The sequence below is a fragment of the Tarenaya hassleriana genome, unplaced genomic scaffold, assembly GCF_000463585.1.
Source record: "Tarenaya hassleriana unplaced genomic scaffold, ASM46358v1 Cleome3, whole genome shotgun sequence".
NCBI lineage: Eukaryota > Viridiplantae > Streptophyta > Magnoliopsida > Brassicales > Cleomaceae > Tarenaya > Tarenaya hassleriana.
The window spans coordinates 4466798-4478685 of record NW_010966177.1 but is presented as its reverse complement, the minus strand read 5'-3'; the positions used below and the strand labels follow the sequence as shown (position 1 = coordinate 4478685).

Below are 11888 nucleotides of genomic sequence, written 5' to 3'. Positions count from 1 at the left end.
GACGCTCATCATCATAACGGCCTCTAGCTCGTCCTTTGTGATCATCTGGGCTAGCACTGCGAGACCTGCTCCGCCGATCATAATCTCTTTCCTTTTCATTGTGCCTGTCCCGATCATGCCTTTCATAGCTTCTGCTTCTGCTTCTGCTCCTGCTCCTGCTTCTACTCCTGCTCCTCCTCTTGTAGTCCCTCTCCCTGTAGTCATCTCGGGACCTAGAAGGTAGATAAAACAAAATTACTTCTAGGTACTCCATACACAAAGAATCAAGTGTATTTCTGCATTCACAATTTCACATGCAAGGAGAGGTTATAAAACAGACCACTGATTCAACCAAATAAAATATTAGTTTCACTTGCACACACACACACAGGCCCAGGGAACTATTCCTGGAATTACAGACTACAGAAGGAAATCACCTCCTCCGAGGACTACGACTTCTCCTTGGGCTACGTCGTCTGTAAGGACTACGGCTCCTTCGAGGACTGCGACTTCTTGATCTATGTCTCGACCTTGGAAGTGATTCAGAAATTCTTCCTTTTTGACTGAAATGATAATTGCAAACCAATCAACTACAACAAACATTACTTTGCTTATTAGATATGCCATTGTAAAACAGTATTAGAACAGAAACGGCACTACCCTTTTAATCTACGACTTTATTATCACTTTGAATTTGTCAATAAGTTATTTAGTTGTCCGAAAAAGAAAGAAACTTACATTCTTTCAGTATTTGGCCCATATTTAGCGAATTGAACCGTTATTTCTCGACCATCAACAACTCTTCCTGAAAAGAAGAGAGAAACTCCAGTCAAACCCAATGTCGTAATAGAGGAAAGAGAACAAGAAAGACCAACCATCGAGCCTGTCCACAGCTTTCTGAGCTTCATCTTGGTACTTGTACCGGACAAAGGCAAAGCCACGTGAATCGCCAGTCCTTAAGACGAGAAGTATCCAATAGGAAATAAGGGTATCATCATAATGCAAAAACCAATAAGAAAAATGAAAAGAAAATGTAGGATGAGTATAACCACTGCAGAAACAGTCTTGCCTATAAAAGAGCAGGATATGAAGAACTGCAGCGTGGTTAAGATAACAATTGGAGTCATAATTAACACCCGTAACACCAAGAAGAAACGAACCACACTGACAAGGCAACGACTTCGACTGGTATTTCCACAATACAGGAAACCCCGAAACACTAATCGAATTCTCAAATCTATAATCATGTGGACAAAACCCAAAATAAACTCATCACATAATGACTTAATTCGTCAATGTTTAATTAAACTAAACATCTTCTGCAATTACCAAACACAGAACGTGCAACCTTTAAACCCCAGATGGTTAGGCTCGCCTATATGACCAATAAAATCCTTTTTTCTCACCAACCCGCACATAAACGCCCGAAAGAAATTACGACAGAGAGCTAATAAGAGAGTGAAAAAAAAACCTCCGATCCCTGGGAATAAAGACATCCACGACCTTCCCGTACTTGGCAAAGAGAGGATATAGATCATCAGCAGTAGTGCCTAACCACATCAAGAAAAAAAAACGAAAACCAGGGAAGAGCAGGTTAATAATCACAAAACAAAAATTAGTGGAACCCCTTTCCGGCGAACGATGAACAGTGATAGAGATAGGGAGAGAGAGCTTACGGAAGGTGATGTTGAGAACGAGGAGGGAGTATGTGTCGGCGATATCCGGAGGGCCCGACCTTCCGAAGTGAGACATGATTTTCCCAGCGGGCGGAGAGACTCGTAGTGGGCGAGGGAGAGATAGACGAGAAACGAAGACGATGGAAACGAAAATTAGGGTTTGCCGGTTACAAGGAATTTGCTGGATAAAAGGGAAGGGACCTCGTAACTAAAATAAATTGCCCGTCTATTTTTAACATATTTACAACTATGCCCCTTGTTTTCCTCAATGTTTAATAAATGGCGCTATTATTTTTGCTTCATCCAGACTCCATAGACCTTTTTTTTTTCTCGGTCACCCGAAAGATATAATTTTTATTTAGGAAAAATGACATTTCTCTTAAAAAAAAAAAAATTTAATCAAATATGAGTTTTCATATATGTATTTTTAATTTGACAAAAACCTACAATTAAATTTAAAATTTTCCAAATATTTACACGAATTGTTAAAATTAACAGTAATTACATACATAATCATCATTTTCGTTAAATTTTTTTTAAATTCTGTTAACTATTTTCGAATTCTGTTAACTAATGCATTAGTTAAGTAGTTACTAGAACTACCATATACATCAACACATTACACATTAGTTAATAGAATCCGAAAAATATTAACGAAAATGATAATTATGTATATAATTATTATTAATTTTAACAATTCGTGTAGAAATTTAAGAAATTTTGAATTAAAGTATAGTTTTTTGTTAAATTAAAAATACGTATATGAAAAGATCATATTTGGCTAAAATTCGTGTAGAAAATTGTCATTTTCCTAATTTTTTATAATCGTTTTGATGTTTCATTGATCCGTTAACCCGATTCGAACCCGCGTCGGATCCGACCCGGATTCAGCAAAATAAGAACGTCGCGATGAGATTTCCTTCGTTCGTGGGGGAATAATACAAGCACAAACATAAAAAAAGAACAGCCAAGTTGGATAATGTAACTGAGCACAAATGTGTATGGTTTTTGTCATATGAAGAGCTTTGCACCAGCGTATGTAAATATAGAACACACACACACGGGATTTTGTAGCTTTGTACAAATAAATTGATTCCGTATTGTATATATGAAACCATATTCTAGTGATATCCGGTAGGAGCAGGTGCTTCTCGCAACTCCTTTCCTTGAGCATGAATGTCCTGAAATCTCGTACGATCCGTACGCATGAGTGTTAGATAGAAAACATGGGAACAGAACATTACCCCTAATCCAAGTCTTGTCAGATTCTCAGTTTCTGGCAATGGGTTTATATTAAAAAAAAGGGTTACTTACGGATGCAAAGTGGTTGACGTCTCGGTGATGAGCCTCGTCAGCACGAATCACTGTAATAACATCCTTTAACGTAGCATCCTTCGTCAATCTCCAGTAATCAATGGCGATGGCGGGGGCTGGAACGTTATCGATCTTTCCACTGTCGATATCCTTCAAGAACTCCGTGTACGAATGTATGGCTTCCTCTTCCAAGTAGCCTACGAATCTGTGTGCGAGTTTTGGAGAGAGAACGTAGCAGATGAAGAAAGAGTTGAAGAAGATTCCCTGCACAATCAACACCAGAAGCCGCTCGTACCACCTAGGCTTGACGATCTCCATCATCGTCATCAAATGCATCCTCTCGTTCTCGGCTTCTTCCAGCAAAGCCTTGATCCATCCGCCACTGTGTTTGAATTTCCGGAGGGACTTCAAGTGGAGGAGCATTCCTCCGACCATTCCGGGCACTCCCGCCACTGTCTCCAGCATCATTGCTCGGCAACCGTACCGTCTCTGCAGAATTCTGACTATGACTTTATTGTATCCAAGTAAAAAAGACTGTAACTTTGTTCGATTTGATTCGTGGGTTTGGTAAAAACAACCCTAACTTCGATCATAACTCAGAAGGATTGTAAGGACAGATACCTGAAAGAACAGATCGGTCGGGATACGAAGAAGCTTGACGGTCCGGTAAGCGACTTTGTCGACAAAGCTCCCGGGGACATGGTGTTTCTTCATATCTATCGACAAGTCTGCTCCATATGTCTCCCATGGCTGTTCCGTTTTGCATGGCGGCATGTTTGAAAATGATCAGTGCATCACAAAATGAATTTACTTAAATACACACGAATCAAGCATATACATAGCTGTGTAAATGTTTTTTTTTGGCTGAATTATTACCATGAAACAGTTCCAAGGCCAGTCAGAGCCATCTTTCCGAGTCATATTCCGCTTTTCTATTCCCCAGTAACTCGGAACCACCGCTCCGCCGCCGTTTTGCTCTGTCTTCGTCTTCGCCGCCAGATTCTCCTTCTCCATCTCCCCCGACGAACTCATCCTCCTCCTCCAGTTGAAATCGCAGAATCCGCCGCTACGGTCGTGAATCCACCTCTGTCCGGCCATCTCCGGCGATTCTGTAATCGTGCCGACGGCGACCGTCCTCAGGAGACTTGTACTGTTTGCGCCGCCGAATCTTCCGGCGAACAGAAGAGCACGCAGCGCCGACCTCGCGACGAGTTGACTCATTTTTCTCGTAGTTTCCAGAGTCTTTTGGCTTTCGCCCCTGATTGACCTGTCTCTTTTCGAGAAAAAGAACGGTCACGTTAGTAACCATACGATGAAGGCTATGGATTCAGCGTTTCGCGGTGCACGGCAGTATAACGCATTGCGCTCAGATCCGCCGTTGCACGAGAAGGAAGGGACATTTTGACGGTGATCATGTAAAGTCAACTGAAAATCTGGTCAACCCTGTTGTAGGTAAGTCTATCGGTTTGTCCGAATCATAAGTGTGCTTTGCCCGTGGGGGGACACGTGTACGTCACCCTTGTGAGTTGTCCACTCATAAGTTGGCCCGGTTAAATCCGGTACGGTTTGCTCATATATACCAAAAATAACAACGTAAATCATATACTATATATGTTTTATAGTAAATAATGCTTTAAAATGACCTTTCTATTGGTAACAAACCGTTTTTTAAATATAAAGAAAATATAGGATGTATTATAAAAGGCTATTTTATAATATAATCATGTGATGTAATTTCATAAATTAGACAAGGAACAAACAGTTATTCACCTCATCTACTCATTATAATACCACATTATCTTGGTTTTCGGTCGGAAAATTGGTATTTATTTTTAAAATACAATATTTATTAGGAATGCAGAAAGAATGGGGATTCACATTGTATTGTTTTTTGTCCAAATTTCCTGATTTTATAATTTATTTATATCCTTTTTAAACTACTAATTACGAAGGTAATTTTAAATTACTCTTTTAAAACTGTGATTAACGAGAATATTTACACACAGAAACGCTAAGACGCATGAATTTCATGGCTTGTGACGTGTCATAATTTTATTGGATGACCGTGTGATCACTAAACTACCTCCACCATATAGGCGCTTTCCATCGTCGTTCCCCAGAGGCTCCAGAGGAAAAAAAGGTCGCTTTCACACCTTGAAAGCTCCAGAGCAAGAAAACTTAAAAAAGCTCCCTTTTGCTTCACCTGTATGGATCGTTTAGGGTTTGATATATAGGGTTTGTTGCTTCTCTCTCTGGTCGAGATCTCTGGTGGATCTATGGCGGATCGCGGGCCTTTCGGTTTCGGTCCTCGATTAGGTATCTTCTCTTATCCTCTCTCGCTGTTTAGGGTTTTTTTTCCTTCAGTTTTTCTTTTCTATTTCATCAATCTGCTCTGGCTTTTTCTTTTGCGATTGTTAGGTTTTCATTGTCATCCATTGTTTCTTGAGCTCCTACATTTGGCAGGGAAAGAAGTGGAAACCCCTGTCCTCCCACTGGGGGGGGGGGACTTGGCTCATGCCACTTCATTACAGAACGGGAATTATACGTCTTGTATATTATCTTGATTTTAGTTTGAATTTGTTTACTTAATCTAATTTCGAGGTTTTGAAATATTTGCCCAGAAATGAAATTTATGGCTGCTTTGTTTCTGAGATAGTGTAGCTGTTCTGTGAGTTGAGGTTGATGTCTTTGTGCTAGTGGCTCCGATGGTTTCAGTTTCGTGCTTTACTCAGACTGAGGAACGTTTAGAATTCATGTTTTCTCCCTTTTCAACGTATTTGCAGATATAGAACAATTGCTATCGGAAGCACAGAACCGGTGGCTGAGGCCTGCCGAGATTTGTGAAATTCTTCGGAACTATCAGAAGTTTCATATTGCGTCCGAGCCTCCTAACCGACCACCTAGTACGTTTGTTGCTGTTGTCTCTGTTTTGGGTGTCTGAATAGGTTGAGGCTGTGTTGCGGACAGTCTACATACTGTCTTAGGTTTTACTTTTGACTTGCGTTAAGGCAAAAGGCTACCAGAGCTCAGCTTTCCTCAAGTTTGATCTTGTACATAAATTATGTTCTACGTGGGTTGTTCTGTCTATTCTGAGTACAAATTACTCTTGTACTTCCGCATTTATGGTATTTACCCAGTTTGCCTATTTGCAAGATTAGTCAGACTTTTTGCATCCCGTCAAAATTGACAAAATGAAGTAACATATCTATTTAATTCTGTAAATTGACATGAGTTTTTCCACCCTCTAGGTGGTTCTCTTTTTCTTTTTGATAGGAAGGTCCTCAGGTACTTCAGGAAAGACTGTCACAGCTGGAGGAAGAAAAAGGATGGGAAGACGGTCAAAGAAGCTCATGAGAAGCTGAAGGCTAGTATTTCCAAATTCCAATTATGTTTTGGTAATTCATTGCAGCAGACACGTGATGTTTATGTACCGTTGTCAAACTATTTGCTTTTAGTTCTCATTTTATGAATGAAGTGTGATAATAAAATGTATCTAAATTTTCGAAAGTATAGGTGGGAAGTGTTGACGTGCTACATTGTTACTACGCACATGGGGAAGAAAATGATAATTTCCAGAGACGAAGTTACTGGATGCTTGAGCCGTGAGTATGAATTTGTGTACACATTTCAGTTTCTGTTGTATATATCAGCAATGTTGCCTTTCAAAACGTTGGTTTTTCTGTGGCTCTGCTCTCACTTCATTTATCTTCTTTTCACTCAACTCTTTCTAGTGTGTAATGGGAATCCGTCCTGTAATGGGAAGCCTGAACTTATTGGCTCGTGAGATGAATTGTAGAAGAAGACTAAGCTTCTCGCCGTTGTTTTCTTTAAAGTGTCATTTTTTCAGTTTGGTACTTATATACACCCCTTGTTTTTTATGTTGGCTGCTGTGTCATTACAGGGAGTTTATGCATATTGTTTTTGTTCACTACTTGGAAGTTAAGGTACAGTTTTTCTTGTCAGTGTTGTTTCTAGGTGCGTTTGTTAGATATTAAATTTCCATTATTCAGCATTACATTCTACCTCTTAACGTATGTTGTCTATTCTATGGTGTCTGTTTTCTCAAGTTCATCATCATATGTTGTGCTTTACATCATTATATCCCATATTGTAACCACAGGGTAACCGGACAAGTACTGGAGGAATTAAAGAAAATAGTTCAAATTCTGTAAATGGCAACACATCAGTAAATATTGATTCAACAGCAAGTCCAACCAACAGTTTTTCATCATTATGTGAAGATGCCGATTCTGGTATCATTCCCTCTTTTTCTGTGTCCTGGTTTTGACTGTTGTGTTTAGTGAAGTGTTTTCAGATGGAGGACTGTTGTTTAACCTACTTTAGGAGCATTAACATGTCTGTTAACGCTACCTCGTCATTGAGTGTGCATGGGGTTTTGAACTCCAATCTTATATCTCATTTTTTACAGGGGATATTCATCAAGCAAGTACTAGTTTGCAAGCTTTTCCTGATCCTAAAATTGCTATTCCTCAGATAAGGGACATGCAGGATGCTGGTACATCGAATTCTTATTATATGGATTCTTTTTCAGGTACTCCTCCCTTAGTTTTCTGTGCTGCTCTCCGCTGCTTAATTTCTTCCTTCTCTAAACTTCTGTATGTTGCTGAGAATGTCTTTTGTTTTCTTTTCTAGGAACTCGTGAGGGGTGGACCTTAGCTCCCAATGTGGGTATTGTCTCTCAGGTTCAGGAGAATGATTCCCAGAGATCGGTTGACATCCCAGCGTGGGGTGCTGCTGCCTTTAAGGATTCAACAACGAGATATCATAATGCACCTTGTAATGACCCATTAACTCAGATGCAGCCTTCTACGAGTGGTTTGATGCCTGTTCCTGGGCTAGAAAATCCTCTTAAAACCCAAGAAAATTGGCAGGTAATGTGAAAAGATATATATTCACATACTCATTAGCTACTAGTAAATTCTGCAAATGATAATATTAAAAAGCAGTGCTCGTTGACGATTAGAGATTTATAGAGCTGGGGAAAATGTGGGGAGGGGATAGAGTATCCATAATTTTACTGTCTAGAAAGTCATTTTACATCATAAATATGACACGGTATCAACTATATGTGCTATGTTGTGTTATATGAAGTTTTATTGGCAGAACTGACAAAAGTCAACAGATGCTTATTTTGATCATGCACAAAGAAACTAATATAGAAAGTTTCTTAAAGGCAACTGATTTAAGATAAATGTAGTTGCAGTTGCGCTGCTTGGATAAAAGTTACATGCTGTATACCTAATTTAGTTTATTCTGGCTTTTATTTCAATAGGCTAATGACATCAGAAATCCCAGGATCCTGTACCCATATATGATTACGGGTTCCTTTCCCTCTATAGTTTGTCTGCTGATCCATTCAATCTCGCACACAGAGTACTTATTATTAATTCCCTGAGCTTGAGATTCTTTTCTCTGTAATTCCTGTTCAGGACAATTTACCAGTGCCAAAATGGCCTATGGATATGGCTTCACATACTGGGGTGGGCGATATGGATATGACGGCATTTGAGCAGAGAGCACATGATAATTTTGAGACATTTTCCAGTCTTCTTGATACTCAAAGTCAACAGTCTATTGGGAATGGTCTTCAATTTCTTCTTACAAGTGTGGAATCTGAATATATACCTAAATTAAACCATGATGATCTACAATATGAGACAAGCACAAGCCTGATGTTACCTAGAAAGTCATTGTTGAGTAAGGAGGATAGTTTGAAAAAGGTTGACAGTTTCTCTCGATGGGCTAGTAAAGAACTTGGTGAGATGGAGGATCTGCAGATGCAATCGTCATCTGGTGGCATTGCATGGACTACTGTTGAATGTGAAACCGAAGCAGCTGGGTCCTCCTTGAGCCCTTCTCTCTCACAGGATCAGCGCATCACCGTAATTGATTTCTGGCCAAAATGGGGGCACACTGACTCAGAAGTTGAGGTAATTTAACAGTTTAACGTATTGATAAAATGATCATATGGCAGAGTTTTCAGGTAAGCACCTACTTTTTTACCAACACAATTTTCAAAATGATTTTTAATACTGAGGGTTCATTTTTGGCTTTTATGCTGTTAAGAACTTTGATGCATTTGTAGCAGAATAGATGATTGAATCTTCTTGTTGATTGTGGGTTTCTTGCTCCACAGGCCTGTTAAGCTGTGGTTTCTGAGTTTCATGCTTTTTTTTCACCATCTGGTGTTTCCCTATAGTTCCTGGTTTTCAGTTATTTGCTATTTGTTCTGTTTGCGAGATAACTCTCTTTTTACCCATTATCCTATCTATCCTGTAGGTTATCTCTCTTCTTATTTATCACCCTATCTATCATGCAGGTTATGGTTATCGGAACATTTCTGATGAGTAAAAAAGAAGTAACTAAATATAACTGGTCTTGCATGTTTGGGGAAGTGGAGGTTCCAGCTGATATTCTAGTAGATGGTGTCCTTTGTTGTCATGCCCCGCCACACACAGCTGGTCAAGTTCCATTTTACATTACGTGTTCAGACAGGTTTGCTTGCAGTGAAGTTCGAGAATTTGATTTCCTCCCTGGCTCTACCAAAAACCTTGATGGTGCTGATGTTTATGGTGCCTCTACAACTGAAGTATCCCTTTCTATGCGGTTTGAGAGGCTGCTAGATCACAGATCTCCTGTACATGAACGTCGCATATTTGAAGGTGTTGGGGAGAAACGAAAACAAATCAGTAAAATCATGTTGCTAAAGGATGAAAAAGAGTCTTTCTCCCCAGGGACAACCCAAAAAGACTCAATTGAACATGAAGCAAAAGGAAGAGTTGTCCAGGACCGGTTTGAAGAGAAGCTCTACACATGGCTCATACATAAAGTGACTGAAGATGGTAAGGGTCCAAATATCCTGGATGAAGAGGGGCAGGGTGTTCTACACTTTGCTTCTGCCCTTGGGTATGATTGGGCGATAAAACCAATTTTAGCAGCAGGAGTTAGCATTAATTTTCGTGATGCAAATGGATGGACAGCACTTCATTGGGCTGCATTCAGTGGCAGGCAAGGACTCCTATGAATTTTTCTTTTAAAAACGCTCGAACTGATCTGTCTTGAATTCTGTTTAACTGGTCCATTTATCTCTATCAAACTGACTTTCTTGGCGCTGTTAACTTTTTTCAGGGAGCAAACTGTCGCTGTCCTTGTCTCTCTGGGTGCTGATGCTGGGGCATTGACTGATCCATCACCAGAGTTTCCTCTGAGTAAAACAGCTGCCGACTTGGCTTCTGGAAATGGACACAAGGGAATTTCGGGTTTTCTTGCAGAGTTTTCCCTCACCAGTCATCTTGAAAAGTTAACAATGAACAAATCGAAGGAAAACAGCTCTGCTGATTCCTCTGGAGCAAAAGTTGTTCAAACTGTTGCTGAGCGGAAAACCACTCCCTCGAGTTATGGTGATGTACCAGAAGCGCTTTCCTTGAAGGATTCACTTACTGCTGTCTGTAATGCTACGCAAGCAGCTGATCGCATACATCAAGTTTTCAGGATGCAATCGTTCCAGCGGAAACAGATGTCTCAATTTGGGAATGACGAGTCAGACATATCCGATGAACTAGCTGTTTCTTTTGCGGCTGCCAAGACGGGTGGGAAGTCAGGACACCATGAAGGTGCTGTCCATGCTGCTGCTGTTCATATCCAGAAAAAGTATCGTGGTTGGAAGAAGAGGAAGGAATTTCTCTTTATTCGACAAAGAATTGTCAAGATCCAGGTTCGCTTTTCATTTAAATGACTTAGTTTTATCCCTTTTCCGTTTCGCTTGAAAGCGTGGAAGCATGGCGATATGGTATTTTTCGTCTCGATGTTTCTGCATCATTATCCTTTCGGCTATACCTGACTGTGATTGAAGTTACAGCTAACACTTCTTGATGTCAACATTTTGAAGCAATGTTCTCATAAAATTTAAATGCAAAGAATATAATTGTTTTTCCTCATTGTCTTGTTACTTAACACTGTGTTGATTTTTTGGTGTCTCCATTTACTTTTTTAACCAATGATGAATAGAAAGTTTGTTGTATATCTTATTGCCAGAGGTTTACTTTTATGAAATGAATTATTTTGATACAGGCTCATGTGAGAGGGCATCAGGTTCGGAAACAATACCGAACAATCATCTGGTCTGTTGGGATTCTTGAGAAAATTATTTTGAGATGGAGGCGAAAGGGCAGTGGCCTAAGGGGCTTTAGACGCGATGCAACACGGCAGGGAGAAGACGAAAGCGATGTTCTAAAGGAGGGAAGGAAACAAACGGAAGAAAGGTTAGAAAAAGCTCTAACGAGAGTGAAGTCGATGGTTCAATACCCGGAAGCACGGGCTCAGTACCGTAGACTGTTGACTGTTGTCGAGGGCTTTCGAGAAACCGAGGTATGTAAAAAAGCAGTATATGCAATTACTATAACCACCCACATGTGTTATGCGATGGTTTGACCGACACCAAATGTGTGATCATTGAGCACAGGCCTCCAGCTCGGGTGCTAAAAACATCGACCATGCAGAGGAACAAGAAGAAGAAGCAGGCAATGCTTATGACGAAGATCTTCTCGATATGGACTCTCTTTTGGATGATGACACTTTCATGTCAATTGCCTTTGGATGAATCATTACATGCTTCCTAACACGTTTTTTTTTTTTTTAATGTTTTCTGTAAATACGACCCGCCGCGGTGTATAGTTGAAATGTGTCGGTTGGTTTATTAGGGGATGTTATTAACATTTGGTAAATTAGCATATGACTTTGTTTTGTGCAGCAAAAAGCTTTTGGAGCGGAGGGAATGCTCTCTTGCATGAATCTGATACTTGGTAAATTAGCATATGATATCTGGTAAATACGTTTTGATGTTTTCCGTAATCGCCCTTACCGATGCGAGGAGGCTGTTGCATCCGATCATGTGATATA

The 11888-nt window shown here is 40.1% G+C and overlaps 3 protein-coding genes across 6 annotated transcripts in view; 1 reads left to right on the top strand and 2 right to left on the bottom strand.

Moving 5' to 3' along the window:
* The window catches only part of LOC104819333 (serine/arginine-rich splicing factor SC35), a 3111-nt gene extending 1270 nt beyond the window's left edge, over positions 1-1841 (bottom strand). For both annotated transcript variants that reach the window (XR_772781.2, XM_010549356.2), the window contains exons 1-6: positions 1656-1841; positions 1451-1529; positions 855-934; positions 718-784; positions 417-542; positions 7-212 (exon numbers count right to left, since the gene is read on the bottom strand). Coding sequence is in view for 1 of the 2 variants with exons in the window: in XM_010549356.2 (XP_010547658.1) it covers positions 7-212; positions 417-542; positions 718-784; positions 855-934; positions 1451-1529; positions 1656-1731 (634 nt within the window). In the remaining variant the exon portion in view is untranslated. The remainder of the gene's footprint in view (positions 1-6; positions 213-416; positions 543-717; positions 785-854; positions 935-1450; positions 1530-1655) is intronic.
* A 767-nt stretch (positions 1842-2608) lies between these two features.
* LOC104819331 (ubiquinol oxidase 2, mitochondrial) lies at positions 2609-4397 on the bottom strand. Its single transcript, XM_010549351.2, has 4 exons — positions 3846-4397; positions 3591-3719; positions 2970-3458; positions 2609-2836 (listed from the first exon to the last, which is right to left on the bottom strand). The coding sequence occupies exons 1-4, from the start codon at positions 4188-4190 to the stop codon at positions 2777-2779; spliced, it is 1023 nt and encodes a 340-aa protein (XP_010547653.1). The 5' UTR covers positions 4191-4397; the 3' UTR covers positions 2609-2776.
* Positions 4398-5093: 696 nt separating this feature from the next.
* LOC104819329 (calmodulin-binding transcription activator 2-like) lies at positions 5094-11802 on the top strand. 3 transcript variants are annotated; one of them, XM_010549348.1, is made up of 13 exons: positions 5094-5285; positions 5753-5872; positions 6218-6333; positions 6483-6571; positions 6871-6913; positions 7090-7222; positions 7399-7521; positions 7623-7861; positions 8420-8920; positions 9310-9998; positions 10119-10704; positions 11061-11357; positions 11452-11802. In XM_010549348.1, exons 1-13 carry the CDS (start codon positions 5246-5248, stop codon positions 11587-11589), a joined length of 3114 nt encoding a protein of 1037 aa, XP_010547650.1. In that variant the 5' UTR covers positions 5094-5245; the 3' UTR covers positions 11590-11802. The 3 variants fall into 3 exon arrangements, with proteins under 3 accessions (XP_010547650.1, XP_010547651.1, XP_010547652.1); XM_010549349.1 differs by lacking the exons at positions 5094-5285; positions 5753-5872 and having other exon boundaries at positions 6218-6364; XM_010549350.1 differs by lacking the exons at positions 5094-5285; positions 5753-5872; positions 6218-6333; positions 6483-6571; positions 6871-6913 and having other exon boundaries at positions 7118-7222; positions 7464-7521.
* The last annotated feature ends 86 nt before the right edge of the window (positions 11803-11888 follow it).